Source organism: Schistosoma mansoni, chromosome 5 (genome assembly GCF_000237925.1).
Source record: "Schistosoma mansoni strain Puerto Rico chromosome 5, complete genome".
In the NCBI taxonomy this organism is placed as follows: domain Eukaryota; kingdom Metazoa; phylum Platyhelminthes; class Trematoda; order Strigeidida; family Schistosomatidae; genus Schistosoma; species Schistosoma mansoni.
In genome coordinates this window covers 1,425,660-1,443,480 of record NC_031499.1, presented here as the reverse complement: position 1 = coordinate 1,443,480, position 17,821 = coordinate 1,425,660, and the positions used below count along the sequence as shown (strand labels likewise).

Sequence of the window (17,821 nt, the reverse complement as noted above, 5' to 3'; positions counted from 1 at the left end):
TCGAGCCCCAGAGTGAACATCAACACTGAGATGCAGGTACATCCAGCTGACGAGTCCCAAATAGGACGAGACGCGCTTCCTGGATTCCACTGCTAGCCACTATCCATCTTCGCTTATAAAAGAAAAATAGTTTTTATGTGTTGTGATTTTGTATTATTCATTACTGAGCTTTAATTATCTGTTGTGTTTCGATAGTGTAATATGAAGCCGAACATTATCAGAATTATGTGATATATTAGTGCAATACATTTCGAACAATCTGATCACACATAATATACTTGTTAAGAACATTTATACTATAAAAATAAAAGGTCAAGTAGACTGGAAATGGGGGCTAAGAGGAGACAAGGACAGTAATAATAATGTTAATAATAATAATAATAATAATGTGAAAACAATTTGAAACCTAATCACTCTGGATAATAAGCATTTATTACCAGGGTAGGTTTAAGGTGAGAACAAACTGTTTTTGAATACACAAAGGGAGTTTGAATTTTCGTATGGCTAAGGCTTCAATAAACGTTAGTATACCCCCTTTTACATTTTTTTACAACACCACAAAAGCCGAGTTTAGATCAATCTTATGACCTGTTTCGATTATATGTTTGGCAATTGAGGATGATGGATGTTTATCCCTTACTCTTATTGGGTCATTCGATTCTATTTGTTTCGCAGCCATTTCGGTTCATGTTCATACCTTAAATTTCAGATCACGATTTCTCCTCCTTATGCATGTGTGACCACACACATTTAAATTGGTAAACGCAGTGGGACATGACACAATCGTTTTCATGTCTTTTAGGTTTCGCATGAAGCACGGACCTCGTGCTTTCTTTGATAATAACCTTCGCTGCACAATCTGTTGTGTATTTTTTGATATCGTTATTTTATTTTAGACACATGTGTTACTGGTGTTAATCAATCACCGAATTCCGTGAATTCAAGTTGTCATGATGAGTGAATGAACCGATAATGTAAATGGATCAACACAACCGCACTTCACACACATCAAGAAAGATTTGTCTACACTGCAATATCATTTCGAGTTTAAGTGTTGTCGTCATCATAGTTGTTACTTTTATTATTGTGGAACAATCGGCCAAATGATTCCAATTGTGTATTTTGGCTAGTTCATTATCATCTACGGTTTATTTTTGTCATTCAAAGTTTTATGTACAATGGATTCTCGAAAACGATTATTTCAGTTGTTAGTCTGCTTTTATCGTTTTATTTCTTTGGGTACCCACTTTGTTAAGTATAACAAACACACACACACTGTCATCTACTTTTTCCAAATATTGTTAGAGTGAAGGAAACCGAAGAATCTAACCAACATACACAATCACACACTCTTGCGTATCATGTTTTGGTATTTCTAACCATCTTTATTTTCGCAAATTTCATTTGTCGTCTATTTCCCATCATCCAATAAATGCCTTTGTGTATATCGAGAAAAAGTGATTCTCAGCCAAGGATAACAGACAATGTAATAAGACACAAATTACTTGGTCTATTCAACCCTGTAATATTTCTCTCTTTTTTTATATCAAGTTCGCCATCTTTATTTTTGACTTATTCACATTGTTGATTGTCCTTTTATTTGTTACTGCTTGTTGCTATCTCTTTTTTAACTACCTGAATGAACTACCAAAACCGTACTACTCATTATCATCGTTATCATCTAGGAGTTCCTTGATTAATGTGGCACATTGATTTTCTCTTTCATTATTGTTAACATGAATTAATTAACTTCTCGATGAACTGTTCAAATTTATGGTTATTATTATTTCCCATTTCTATTTCATCGAAAAGTGAATTATTCTTTCTGTACATATTTTGTTGTCGTAAAACTGAAAAAGGAGTCAATTCACTCTTTGATGACAGATTTTCATTAATCAGCTGTCCTTATCTTTAAACTTTGTATTTTCTACATTACTATTGGCCCTGTTAATAATACCTATATATATTGAGCATCTCACTCTTATTCCTATCCTTTTTTGATTATTATTATTATTATTACTACTTTGAAACTGTGATTCGCATACTGATTGTTTCCCATTTATCTAACTGTGCTACTTGTGAGTTGTTGAAATAGATGTGAATTGGTGGTATGTTAGCATGGTTTTGCTTCTGAAATATTATTATTAAGAATTCTTTTCGAACATATTCCAAAGAAAAATTTCAGAGGATATGCTAGTCTTCATAGTTCAAGCTCGCCTCACCTGTTGGACATGGGACACATGGTAGATACAATATGGGTATTTGATGCAGACAACAAACAATACAACTGAACTGTATTGAAATTCTCTGATCTTTGTGCTCAGTACGAGTCTGAGATCAACCAGTATTTGTCTAGATAATTTAAAAAGAACCTTGTTAAGAGGTTAGTTCTCCTTTTATATAGAATTATGACTTCCGTTCAATGATTTCAACTCGGTTTTCCCATTTCACTTTTCTTATATTTGTTACCTCTTAAATTTGCTTGACCACTAGTCTCCGTTAAATAAACCGTGAGAGCAAAGGTTGGCTCGATCCACTTTACAACCCTGACGTGGTAGTTTGCGTTAATACAACCCTGAGATTCTCAACATGTGACTTCGATTTGGGACTGAGCGGCTTCGGAGGCAGAAAGAAGAAAATTACTTTACCGTTCAGCTGATTGGTTCGGAAGCGAAGAGAGATGATCTAGCTGGAACTGTTATACGATTTGTTTCTGCTTTAAATTAACTCAAAAGGCACGTGCATAAATATATGATCAGTAAGGCCACAAGTCACAAGAAATGTGAAAAATACAAACTAGGACATTGCAGAGAAAATAACAGGAAACATAGGTCACGTTTATGTTACAGAAGTTTTAGGTAGAAAAAAACATGGCAGTAATTTATATCCTAAACAAAGCTTATGATTCATAGAAGAAAGCAGGCACAAAACTAAATGTTAGTTCGAATTGATTAAGATGTCCTAGAAAATACCTGTTATATTCTCGTTGCTTCTTTACTTCTTTCTTCACATCGATATTCTGAATAAATTTCCCGTCATATTACACCTCAATATTATGATTATTACTTCAGTAATTTACAGAAACATCCTTCAAAACCTTAATTTTCACAGCAATTTCGTGGAATCGTAAACTTTCTTGATCTATGAAGACAACTTATTCCTGAGAATATCTCACTTCAATTTATCGAATGAACGTAACTTGATAAATCCATCATACTCTGGAAATATTGTTTTTCTTAATTCAGAACAACATGTGTAATCCAACAATATTGTTTTCGATTAGATCCTCATGAGGCTTTATCCTAATATACAGTAATATTTATATGCATATACGAAATGATTAGACCAATCAAGGGAGTTTATGAGTCAAGGATAATAGTGGAATAGATTATAAACAAAGATGGATAGTGGCTAGCAGTGGAATCCATGACGCGCGTCTGGTCCTATTTGGGACCCGTCATCTGAATGTACCTGCATCTCAGAGTTTATGTTCACTATGGGACTCGAATCCAGTACCGTTCACTTCAAGCGCCATCCCGTTATCCACTCAGCTACTGAGTCCTGATAGCCACCTGCTTGTGCAATGGGTGAGGTGTAATTCACTTAGTATTGTTTGTTTGTATCTTCCCATTGTTGTTTAATACTGCAATTGGTCAGTTTCTTATTGGCATATGTTCATTCTGTGCCGACTGCCTCTATATTGCTTGAAGTCACAAGCTTTATAAGCAAAGATGGAATAGATTACATAGATAAACACAAGTGAAAAGTACAAATTGGTAGTGTGATGACAGATGTACATAATGGGAAATGGGTCAATGATTAGAAAAATATAGACACAGAAATAACATTCATAAAAATTATAAGGTTACGCAATAAGAAACTTACAGATAATTGGACCGTGAAACGTATTAAAGGAGAAGTTACCTGGCTACTCCACTTCTATGTGTATCTACGAATTCAGCTGCTCCTGTAGAGAAAGCTATATTGTGCGCACCACCAGACAACAGAGCCAAAGAGTTAGTGAGCACTTCTCTTCAAGGTTAGGCAAAGTTACTGTCAAGACAATACGCTGCTCTATTCTATCATATTTGATCGATAGTGGTCATGTAGTAGACATAAATAAGTCATTTAAAGTTATTTACTCCTACTAGTTTTCTTTATGGGGTTCGATCTCGTCTCTTACACATAGCAGAAGCTATAGGAATTCGAGCCAACAATCCAAGTCTTTGTGTTTATCAGAAATTTGAAAAACCTTTATCTCTCTCCCTTGGCCTTAATAAATGATTTTATTTATTACTACTCTCCATAGTCTTTCTTTGTTCATTTCCCTTCACCCCCTCTCATCATTTTCTTTTCTCTCAAATATACGTTTCACGACCCAATTATCTGGACACGTCTTATAATTTTTATGAATGTTATTTCAGCAACTATATTATTCTAATCCTTGACCTATTTCCCATTATGTAACATTGAATCAAGCCAACAAAATGAAATAACAAAGCTAATTTTAATGAATAGGGGATTGGTCGAATAGCAAACCAAAAACATGTGAACAGTGAATGCTAAACCTGAAGCCATAATGTTATGGTGAAGCGCGTCATCCATCACTATCGCATAAATTTGGTGAACCATTTAAGCCCCTGAGAACCTCTACAATCAATTCAATATTTACTGTTTATCTTTTTAGAAAATATTTATGATAGGAAACAGAAGCTTAGCATGCACACTTATTGGACAAACTATGTGAAAACAAGCTGTTTATGCAATGTTAGGAGGAAACAAAGAACATTTCTCAGAGGAAATGGTTATAAGCATGTGAATCTTCATAACAATATTGCGCTTCCGGATGTTAGCAAAAATCAAAATATATGTGGTAACATTCTTCAGATCAATAAATTTCATTAAAACAAAATAAATTTAAGAAACGATTAATCAATCAACATTGTTTCTATCAAATTGGAAAGCTGGACAGAGTAGTGACAGTTAAGTTGATCATCTGGGAATAATCATAACATAGATAGAGTTTAATATCTGACCTGAATTGAAATTGAGATTATTTGACATGAAATGTCAGTACTTAAACCATTGAGGGTAAGATCTAGTCAAAAGACCAAGCCGTATAACGTTTAATCGCTAGAGTGTGAAACCATTAAGGTGCTCTTGTCGAACAGCCAATGAGCTAAGTAGTACAACTTACCCCAAGAAGTTTTATAATTGTCTGTATGGCTTTAAGAGTTAAAAGACATTACATTATAAACTATTCAAAAAGGATCGTATAGGAACAGTTAAAAGAGACTTATTTCGCAATTAGTTTTTGCTACGATTTACATTTCTTTAGTGCTCATAATTTGTACAATTAGCATAATGGACTGCAAGATTGTTGTTGAAGAAAACATGACCCTTGATCTTCCGTTCCCTTTTTTGAACTGACACACTGTTTATCTCTCACAAATGCTTTGCTGCACATATATGCTTCTTCTCAATTATCCACTGTTGCGATAACAGAACTCCAATATAATTGCTGTCTACGTTTATAGATCACAGTGATATCCTCATTATATGCTTTATCTGAATACACATCTTGGATTATAGCAATTATAGTTGGAATTGCTTACTACTTATAATTATGGACTAGAAGAAAAAGGGAAACTCGAACACGCCTATTTCTGACAATTTAAGTAACGTCCGGTATGTTTTTCTTGTGCGTACAATCTATTTTTAGTGTATTAACACATTATTTCTTTTCGTAATAACTTTGTCATCATTTTTGGGATTGATATATTTTGGTCCATCACAGACCGTTCTCAATCAGTTTGCCTTTAAGCTCTGTGATCACTGCTAAGGTAATGATCGCAGTTCCCTCAGAAAAGTATAGAAGTCGATTAATAACGAATTGTGGTACATTTAATTTATCCATTCTTAATAAATAACCCTTTTATTTCCTTCATTGTGATTGTAAAGAAGAAACTAAAGAGATCTATGAAATATCTTGATTATTTAGTATAGGCGAACCTTACTAATAAGTGCTAATATATGATGACTGTTAGAACACACCGGAGTAAACTGATCATGCTTACTTATTCAAACAATAAGAAGCCATTTCACATAAACATTTATCTTAACTTGTTTTATTGAAAAAGGACAACTTATGTAGATTATACCGTAGTAGTAGTAAAATATTCGGCAAAAATATAAGTTTAGTCATTAACTCTCGCAACTTCTACAGAAAAATTTTTTCTTAAAATGTTCCAGGAGATTTTCAGTAAATCGTGTAATTTCAGAGGGTATTTGTCACAAACTAAGCTTAGTTAGACCACCAGTGAAAACGTGGGAAAAGTAAACGACAATTTTCTTAGAGTGCGAAACCTCCCAAAAGTGTTCATTCATCACCACGCGCCTGAAAATCGATCCCTTGAAGTTCAGGCGAGCGTGAACTCTTAACTTTTTGACAACTGAGTAGTCACCCATTTGTGTATTATTACATTATTGAGCTGAAATGCTAGCAGGTTTGTTTCAATATACATAGGTACTTTAGTAGCATACGAATTAGGCAAATATTTTTAGGATTATTGATTTCAAAACTATTAGATCCTTTGATTAATTTCTAGTAATGAATCTAGAGGACGAAGTTTACCAGAATTATCTGATGTATTCGTACTTATATTTTGAAATATAAGACCACATTTTTACTTATTAGGACTCTTTTATAGTTTGGCTTTTATCCTTCGTACATATAAACGGCCTAACAAGTTAATTTGTTAATGGATTTGCTGAAATGTATTCCAACAATATACCAGTTGTGATAAACTGTTCCTATGGCATTGTCAATATTTTTCGTTCGATTTTACTACTACTTTTAAGATTTAAGTAGTCAAAATATAGCTTATGTGAAAACCCATTGACATAGAAAGTATATTCATAAATAAGTAAAAAAATCTATCATTGTCGGCAGTTGTAACAGTGAAAATTCATAATAAACATTAGATTGCCTTGATCATGGGCAGATTTTGATTAAATCTATAAAAGGTCACATAATGAACTGACTCCAATCAATGAGCTATGAAAGACTAGACAAATCGTTTTGTCTTAATATTGGTCTCCTAAACAGTGCTTGGAGTCGACTTCACCAAAAGTGAAACTTAGGATTTTCAAATGTCCCAACTATAACTTTGGACCGATTCATTTTAACTGAATCACTCATTTACTCTACTTTAGTCACTTGGTTATTGGGATAATGAATAACAGTTCCACAAAATACATAACGTTTTTAAGCAAAAAAGAAAAATGATTCAAATTTATTACCACACAACTTAAACTTTGATGTCATATGTCACCAGACATTAAACTACTCAGTCATCAATTTCTCAACTATCCACTATATTTTCCTCAGTGTGGGTATTCAATAGATCATATTTGTAAATAGGTTTTTTTGCCATAAAAGCTAATACGTGATGGTTCAACAACGTAAGGGGTTACACTACGAAACTTGATAATCCTGAGTTCAACTGTTGAATAGATCTGTAGTAAAGGGTTAGTTCCATACTAGAACAAGACAAATAACCATAGTTTCTTAGTTTTTCAATAGGTATCTGTTATATCTAGAGCTTCGATTCTTACTATGCCGCGTACTACTAGACCACTTGAACGATCGAACCCGCAACGTCGCAAGAGAGAAGACTAGTAAGTAGGAATTTTATTCCCCAAAAACAGTGTCAAAATATAGTACAGAAATCTCATGTATTTATAGTTATTGGCTGAATGTAAATCATCATTTCGGTCAACCAATAGGCACATAGGGGGTCATTCTTATTCATCCAATAGGGAAGTTACACGTTGACATTCTAGAATATTCCCCTGGCAGTGATTGGATGGAATGTCTTCGGCTCCTTCTGGGCTTGTTGAAGCTTCCTAAAGTTTACCAACGAGCCATCCTTACAGTATCTACTCGAATACATTTAATGATGTAAATTATCCTAAAATTAAATTTATTTTTGTCTAACTATTGTCATCTACTGACAGTATAAGTAAACATGCATAAACGTAACGTAATCAATAAGCATTTTTTTGGCGCGTGCGTGCATGTTCTTTTCGAAATGTTTTTCATCATATAAAGACAACGGGACAATTAACTGATTAGTCTAAGAGTTAATTTATATAATGATAAACAACAGATGGACACTATAACAATAATAATAATAACAATAATATTATCATTCATTCATTTCGATACATACATAGATAAGACTATGAATTGACGCAAGTCAACTGATAACTGAATAAACAAATAAGACAGTTTAATCTTAATAACAAAAATAGTTATGATGTTACTCAATATAATGAGGAATTCTTATGTTTGTTTTTTTTATGAGAACGGGTTTTGTGGATATGATAGTAATTTTGATAGTTGACATCATGAATCAATTGAAGCTAGATCACCATGGAAAACCTGGAAGCACTGGATGGCCGTTTCGTCCTATTATGGGACATTGGTGGATGTGTCGCTCAACTTCGTGGATTGATTGAAGTTAGACATTAAGACTGTTGGATGCCGGCCGGCTCAGTGGTCTAGTTGTTGAGTGCTCGCGCGCGAAACTGATGGATCCCGTGTTCGAATCTCACAAGGTAGGATCGTGGATGCCCACTGTTGAGGAGTCCCACCCTAGAAAGAAACGGCCTTCCAGTGCTTCCAGGTTTTCTATGGTGGTGTAGCTTCAATTGATTCATAATCTCAACTAGTAAAATTACCACAACATCCACAAAACCCCTTCTGTTAATAATAATATTGTCGTACAATACTTATTGGTCAAGTTAAGTAAGATACAACTTTGGAATTGAAAATGATAATTAATCAAATAGATATGCGTGAGTGAATTGTTGTTTGCATGTAAATATGCATCATATTTCATTGGAAAGATAAGGATTCACCTTAAAAGCAAACAAATGAATGAGGTTCATGCTTATAAAAAAAAAATACAAAACACTTCTTATATATTGATTGTTTGTAGCATCTACATGATGACTGATTACATCCAGATGACTAGTCTTAAATTGGATGAAACAGGCATCCTGAATTCTGTTGCTAGCCAACATCTATTTCTACTTAAAACAATTTTTAGATTCCATTCCAATATCCATTATAATATATTTTAGGGGAAAAAGATGGTTGATAGTAATTTCTATCCTATAGTAAATTATTTTAGCCGGTTCTGCTTTTTTTTTTCATTATGAAATCAATTATTGTGAAGCTTTATTGTATTCCTTTCAAAATTTGTTGTAATTGTCTCATTTTAATGGCGCATAAGTCGGTAATAAAAAAATGCCCATTTTATGTATGACAAAGTCACCATGACAAGTTTTTCTTTATGATGTTTCTAATACTATTTAACTATAATAACATATATAATGCATTTTTAAATTATACAACTTATATTGTGGTAGATATTACTCACATGTTGACAGACATAAGTAATATGTAACACCAATCAGAAATCGAGCACCCGGCTGCACAAGGTTGAGATTGAATAGAAGATAATGGGAACAGAGTAATTGTATTAGCAATGAAGGAACAATGAAGATTGAGACAATTGATGGAGGATTTGCAAATGAATGCTTTTAACATTTTATGAAGGAATTTTGTGTTTAATAGTATATTGGTTGTCTTCACTTGTGTGCTCGTTTGCTACAATATTTATTAAGAACCGTCAAAGTCGTATACAATACACCACTGTTTATTATCAAGAGTTCAAAGTAGAAATAAATGTTACGAAAATAACAGTCTTCAATAAACGAAGATGGATAATGGCTAGCAGTGGAATCCAGGACGCACATCTCGTCCTATTTGGGACTCGTCAGCTGGATGTACCTGCATCTCAGATTTGATGTTCACTCTGGCACTCGAACCCAGTACCTTTCGCTTCAAACGCCATCACGTTATACAGTCAGCTACTGAGTCCTGATAACCACCTGCTTGTGTAGTGGGTGTAGTTTAATTCACTTGTTATTGTTTGTTTGTATCTTCCCACTGATGTTTAGGAGTGCGACTGGTCTGTCACCCATTGCACGAGCAGGTGGCTATCAGAACTCAGTAGCTGTGTGGATAACGCGATGGCGTTTCAAGCGAAAGGTACTAGGTTCGAGTCTCAGAGTGAACATCAACTCTGAGATGCAGGTACATCCAGCTGACGAGTCCCAAATAGGACGAGACGCGCGTCCTGTATTCCATTGCTAGCCACTATCCATCTCTGCTTACCATGTTTATGTGTTAGTTCAATTAATATAACAAAAACTGGTAAATATTTCCTTAAAAGCAGAGATGGATGGCAGCTAGCAATGGAATTCAAAATATCCGTTTCTCCTTATTTAAAACTCGTCGGCTGGATGTACCTGAATCCCAGAGGTTTTCTTTCAAAACATCCTTCAGATTGATCAACTGCAGTCATCAACGTCAGTGGGAAGATCCAAACAACCAATATATATGAATTGAAACTAAAATTCGCCCTATCTGATAGCCTATTGGCTATCTGCAATTGGTAGTTAAGTCAGCAACGCGATGGCATCGAAACTAAGTTACTGGGTTTGCGTCCCGAAGTAAACATCAACTCTGGGGTCCAGGTAAATCCAGCTGACCATTCCCAAGTAGGACGAGACGCTCATTCTGGATTCAGGTGCTTAAGGTACTTGTAACTTGAGACAGTCTGCACAAAATGTGTATGTACCAAAAGAGACTGATCAATTGCAGTCCCCAACATCAATGAGAAGATCCAAATAACCAACATATGTGAATTAACGTTTGATTGAGATAATTTAAAAAAACCCTCCAGCACTTAAAAAGTACCTATGAACGTATTTCAAGAAAGTCGATTCAGAATTAATTATTCTTTCTGCATAAGTTAGTTGTTTTCACAATTCTACCCGACATTTTGTCCAATAAAAAAGCAAACATAGAATATATTTGCCTTATTCTACTCCATCACTCTCAATACGTTTCAAGTTCCCTTTTTCTAAATTGTTAGGGGTTCTTGGAATTTACTCTTACAAACTGTTGTCCAGTTCAAAAAACTAGAATGTTCCATAAGAATCATGGGTACATAAAGTTCCTTGTAAATTCACTTTATAAACTAGTATCTCAGTGGTGAATCAACTATCTGAAAGAACAAAATATGCACATGTTTATTGTCTTTATTTACAAAGGAGGTATAAGATTATCTGAACTTTTCATTCTTCATAAGCCTCACCAAAAATTGTGATAAACATGGAGATATTTTTTAGGGAGTTACCGACGTGAAAAATCCATCAATATGTACCCAGAAGCATTGATCAAAAACGCTTAGTATCTCCCTTTTTGTGTTTTAACTACAGCAATCTTCCATTGTTTTTACAGCCTGTTTTCGTGAACAAAAGTATTAAATTTAAAATAACTTCATTTTTAAGCAAAGATGGATAGTGGCTAGCAATGGAATCCCGGATGCGCGTCTCGTCCTATTTGGGACTCGTCAGCTGGATGTACCTGCATCTCAGAGTTGGTGTTCACTCTGGCACTCGAACCCAGAACCTTTCGCTTCAAGCGTCATCACGTTATCTACTCAGCTACTGAGTCCTGATAGCCACCTGCTTGTGCAATGGGGTGAAGTTTAAATTCACTTAGTATTGTTTGTTTGAATATTCCCATTGATGTTTATGACTGCAACTAGTCAGTCTCTAATTGGCATATGTGCATACTGTGCGTATTGCCTCGATATAGCCTTAATTCATAAGCATAATAAGCAAAGATGGATAGTGGCTAGCAATGGAATCCAGGACATGCGTTTCGTCCTATGCAAATTATTTAAGTCTAAATCTATTTATCAAAAACAGAATGTTTGTTTGTTCGTTTATGTAAATGGAATGAATAGATTAGTGATTGAATAATCATTTTTAATGATAAGAAATGATTTATCCCGAATCTTGTACATACAGATGTAGATAAGATGTAAGATAAATATTTGTGATGAAACTTGGGTAGAATAATTAGAATTTGTAATACAATTTAAGACAACTGATTTACACTAAAAACAAACATTGACTCTTCAGAAAAAATAGATTAGCTAAAGATTATTCCTAACGTTTCAGATATTCCGTAAGTGTTCATTTTCCTACCATTTTACATCATATCATTAACTTACTTACTTACGCCTGCTACACCTTGTGGAGGAGCATCGGCCGCACACCAGCATTCTCCATCCAACTCTGTCCTGGGCAATCCTTTCCAGTTTTTATTCATCCTTTTCATATCTGCTTCTATTTCCCGACGTAATGTGTTATTTGGCCTTCTTCTTTTCCGCTTCCCTTCCGTACTCCAAGTTAGGGATTGCCTCGTAATGCAGTTTGATGATTTCCTTAATGTATGTCCTGTCCACTTCCAACGTCTTTTCCTAATTTCCTCTTCAGTTGGAATCTGGTTTCTCCTCTCCCATAAAACGCTGTTGCTGATAGTATCCGGCCAGTGAATGTTGAGTATTTTGCGTAGACAACTGTTTATAAATACTTGTATGGATGTGGTAGTTCTCCACGTTTCAGCTCCATACAGCAGAACTGTCTTGACATTCGTATTGAAGATTCTGACTTAAATATATAGGTTGAGAGTTGTTTTGAGTTCCATATGTTCTTCAATTGTAAGAATGCGGTTTTTGCTTTTCCGATCCTCGCCTATACATCTGCATCAGATCCTCCTTGTTTATCAATGATGCTTCCCAGGTACGTCTTTATACCATTAAGCTCAGTTTAAATTCAGCCACACTAAAAGTTTCATTCTACATCTTTTATGTAGCCATAAACACCTTTATAGAAAAATCATAAAAACCTAAAAGACTTTCATTAATACATTAGTTAATAGGTTAAAGAGTTGAATTTGTAGAAAAACCAAAGTTGTCGCCATACTAATGTTAAAACTTCGTACATGTTACATATTTTGACATTTCTAATCAACCAGTTCATCTTTTAGTCAATGAGCCAAGTTTACCATAATCTAAAATGAAATGAAATGAAAACTGAATGATTTATATACCGTTATACAGGCCATTTAGAAAAAAGTAAGAATTCGAACTATTTGAGCCTTTACATTTACTGTATTATGGCAAAAAGATTTTTCCTAATAAATGTTAACTTTCCAAGTCCTATGAAAAGGAATTTCTACGAAGCATTTTATGTGGCATAAAATAAAATTCATTCATTTCGAATTTTTCTTAGAATAATGAGATCGCTTTTTTGATTCTAACTGGCTCATCTTTATTTAAAATTGATTGATCACTGGGTAACGACCAATTTCATGCGTTTCATGTCCTTATTAGTGCAGAGAGAATTCTATTGACCAAGTTGCAATATGGTCAGTAGTCCAGGTGACTCCACATAGAGTACAGCACGTTGAAATGAGGTGGTTGTTAGAGGTAGTTGACAGGATACCCTGGACCTATGTTCCATGCTGTTTGGCTTTGAGCTCAGTGATAGCGCCTCTGACTGTCAAGCTGGCCGACACGGAACCGAATTCGTCAGGGAGGATCAGTTCCCTCAAGAATGTAGATACACCTTACTGACAAGTACCATACAGCACAAAACCTAGTTTCAGGGTTTCCTGTCAACCACCCTCAACTACCACCTCAACTCATTGTTACATTACTCATTTTCCTTCACACTTGATGTTTACACAGAAATCGTACAACGACTCGAACTTTCAAATTGCAGGGTTCACACTTTACGGCGTGTTTCTGAAACAATGAGCAGAACTTAATACCGAAAAGTAATACAGTATAAGCTTTGTGTGTTACTCCAGCGTATCTAAGTGATAATAAATTTACTTAACATGTACAAAAATGGATCTATTTGGGTCTTACATGAATAATTTTTTTGGTGATAAATTAGTTCACACAGTAAGCTAATGATACTTGTATACTCTTAAATATTCCTTTAGTTTATCGAGATATATCATTAAAACTAGACAGTGATTGGGATAACAAATTCATCCCCTATTAGAACCATTCAGTCTTGGTAACACTAAACCCTGTATGGTATCGAACCCCTAACCTGATTTTTTCAAATGTAAACAGTCTAACACTGAATTACTTAGTTAGAATCCACTGGTTTATATTTTCTAACTTCAAACCTAACCTTTGGAAACATTAAAATCAAAAAACCAGTCAGTGAACCGTCAGAAGAACCGAATTTTCGATCAAGTTGTGCTGAAATTTAGTGAAAGTTGATAATATAATTCTCTGCATTCTGACTCAATGGTAAAGTGGTTTCATCATCACCGTAATGTGTGACCCGTATAGAGTCTTGAGTTTGTACTGAGAAGTTTACTGGTTCCTTGACCAATATCAGTTATAATTATAATTAATACTTTAACTGACATATAACTGTGAACGAACTTACTAGTGATCAGAAATAACTTCAAAGCTAAAGAATTACAGTTGGATGCCTGTTTTGAATCATCAAAACGCAATGGAATTGTAAGGAACATTGAACATTTCTTTTTTAAATTATTTCAGTTTAGGGGGTTTATGAATGAAATAAAAGATGATATCGTAAATTATGATTTGTATCTAAATTTGAGGAGTTTATTATTTTGTCAATGAAATATTTTTACAGTTGAATCTATGAGTCGATCAATGTTTAACCACTATGAAAAATCTGGAAGAGCTGGACGGTCATTTCTTCTTAGTATAGGACTTCTCAGCAATGCGCATCCACAATCCCTCACGTGGAACTCAAGCCCAGGATTTTCGGTCTCGCACATAAAGGCTTAACCTTCAGATCACTGAGTCGACATCCAACGGTGTTAACGTTCAATGTCAATAGATCTATGATCTTTCTTAACCCTTCTAAGTTGGACAACTGTCTCACACCCGTTGCGGATTGGACTTAACTGGTCACGGCTTCTCACTAGAACTACAGGAAATAAATATTTATTGATTATTTGCAAGAATAAGTTATTTTTCGACATTTAACATTAAGAATCAGCCTACTAATTATAGCGATTTGTCTGATTGATTATCCCATTATTTTAAGCCATTTAATGCATGATACCATTATCCTTCCCTACTTGATTTATAATTCATCTAGGGCGTGAAGAAGTTAAGTAATTGACTACTCATCAGTTGTTGGATAAACATTTTTCATATTCCAACATAACAGTTAGATTCTATTTTTATACCAAAAAGCTCGAGATGATCATTTAAGGAGAATCTCCGTTAACTGATAGAATCGTATGATTATACTAGAAGGAAATTGGTTTAGTAATTCTTTTACATACAGGATACTACTGTAATGAGCACGAACAGTTGATAAGTGTGAACGACTAATTCAACGGAATATAATAATTTGGTAAAGTAGAAGTAATTAACACTCAACTTCAATTAAATATTGGAAAATGCAGATCCACAAATAACGTCATTGATATCATCAACGTTATAAAGTCTGTCGAGTAACTAAATAATGAGTAGTCACCATACTTCTGCCATATGTTACACCGATGCTACACACTTTTCCTCAGAATTGTATAAATTATGAAGGTTGAACGAGTGAAATTTGACAGGACCAAACAAAATTCAACAGTATTAATGTGATAACTCCACTGACGTCAATCCTAATCAATATCCAGATTGATATGCTTGTCCGTTGGGTCAAAGTTCAATAACATTTCAGATGAATAGCGAAATAGTCAGAATTACAACTATGACTAACGTGATATCTGATGCTGTATTCAACCATGAGCAAATATGAACACCGTTAACCGATAATTCCGCATACCTTCTTTTATTCTCTACACTTAATGCCAGCGTAGCATATATACCGTTTATATACTTGTTTTGAAGTTGGTGAAGACGTTTCGTTGGCTTTCATTTCAAACTTCCTATAGTTTAGCAGACTTTCTTTATGACAGATTTTAGTGCAAATGGTGCATCTATGATTTCTGAACCGGCAAATTTTTGAGAAGTGTCACGCACCACAAATATCAACATTTAGTTAAAGGTTTTATCATTTTCGACAGATACATACTACTCTTGGTATTATTTTGTCTTCGTCCTATCTTAACATCATGAACAGAATGATCAGATGGCACTTTGTTTTTGGTTTCCATCTTAGCTTTATGTCATTTTGGGTTTATTAATCGTCGGCATTCTGAAGTAACAGTCTGAAGCGTCATTACATGTTCCATACAGGATATTAACCGCATGAGGTCAGCACTGATGGGAGAGTTTAGGCTAGAAATGAATAAAACGCATTTGAATTGGTCTCTGGATAGTACATTTGATTTAAATCGCTCTGCTTTTAAGTTTATTCAATCAGCATAAGTAGTACAATCTTCGTCCACTACTTTTATCAACTGGACGCATCCGTAACCAATATAGAATAAAAATACCTGCTCACAAAACATATTGTTCAAAATATCAATGGTTTCACCAAAATTCGACTCCCTTGGATGTCTTGGCAAGATATAGTTTTCACGTTTGAAGTATTCTTATAGGCCAAGTTTTTTTGTCAGTAATCTTACCTTTGTTCCTCTATATCTCCATATTTCACTCAAAAAAGATATATTCTAGCAAACCATGTCCAAATGCGTGACCAGCGCATTAATAATAGATTCTAGCACTTGATTGATAATTTAATCTCTTTATGTTCTAGGGCACATTTGGACTGGATTGAAAATTCTGACATAAGTGATGTAAGCATCTGTTCTTGCAAAGCAACAGATTGACTCTGCTGTTGCTTAAGTAATACTTTTATTTGCTCCAAAATAGTGGACATATTGATATTCTCTTTTTGTATGATTTTGGTCAATAATAAAAAAACTGAATGACGAACAAGTAACCAATGACATCGGTAAATATCCTGTATGTTGATCGGTCGAGTAATTATACTGACTTCTCTTCCAGTTGCTGGATTACCTTAACTTGTCTAAGTGAAGGCTGATTTGCTTCTTTTTCAACTCCGTCGCCAATTCGTTATATCCAGCAATTTCGTATTAAATAAAGCCAGATGGAAAAGAATATAACCTGAAGGTCAACATTGGGAATACTCCAATTTTCGCTACACTAAAATTATCGAGAAAAGTAAGATAGGATAAGTGAGGCAAGTGTATTTTTCTTTCATACTATAGGACCGTACATGTGAATTGTTAACAAACATACCCATTCATAATATATAATGAATGTAATGATATAATATTATGGATAAAGATTTGTTCGAGACCATGGATTGGTTAAAGTTAGACATTAACACCGTTGGATGCCAACTCAGTGGTCTAGAGATTAAGCGTTTGCGCGCGAGACTGAAAGTCCTGGGTTCGAGTCTCGCCGCTGAGGAATCTCATTAGGAAGAAATGGCCATCCAGTGTCTCTAGGTTCTCCATAGTGATCAAGCTTAGACTGACTCCCGCATTCAATTTTGAAAATATAGCCATCAATGAAAAAAGGCGGTATAAAAAGTGGTAATGTTTCAATATCCTTATCTATATGTTTTTTCTTAGATTACTCGTTGTATACGTATTTTGTAGCTTATGAATTAACAATTAACAATATTATCAGAAGGGGGGTTTGTGGAGATTTTAGTAATTTTATATAGTTGAAGTCATGAGTCAATTGAAGTTAGACCACCATGGAAAACGTGGAAGCACTGGACGGTCGTTTCGTCCCATTGTGGGACTCCTCAGAAGTGCGCATCCACGATCCCTCCCCACGAGATTCGAACACAGGACCTATCAGTTTCGCGCCAGTACTTCCAGGTTTTCCATGGTGGCCTAGCTTCAATTGACTCATGAATTTAACTATTAAAATATCCTAAGATTGAG

General features: G+C 34.6%; 1 protein-coding gene across 1 annotated transcript in view; it reads left to right on the top strand.

Annotated features, from left to right (window-relative positions):
• Smp_150510 (putative wipi-2) overlaps positions 1-4,905 on the top strand; it is a gene marked incomplete at both ends in the record, with an annotated part of 30,945 nt that extends 26,040 nt beyond the window's left edge. Inside the window, one exon of the mRNA XM_018797582.1 lies at positions 4,688-4,905. Within this exon, the coding sequence (XP_018652610.1) occupies positions 4,688-4,905 (218 nt within the window). The remainder of the gene's footprint in view (positions 1-4,687) is intronic.
• Positions 4,906-17,821: the final 12,916 nt, after the last annotated feature.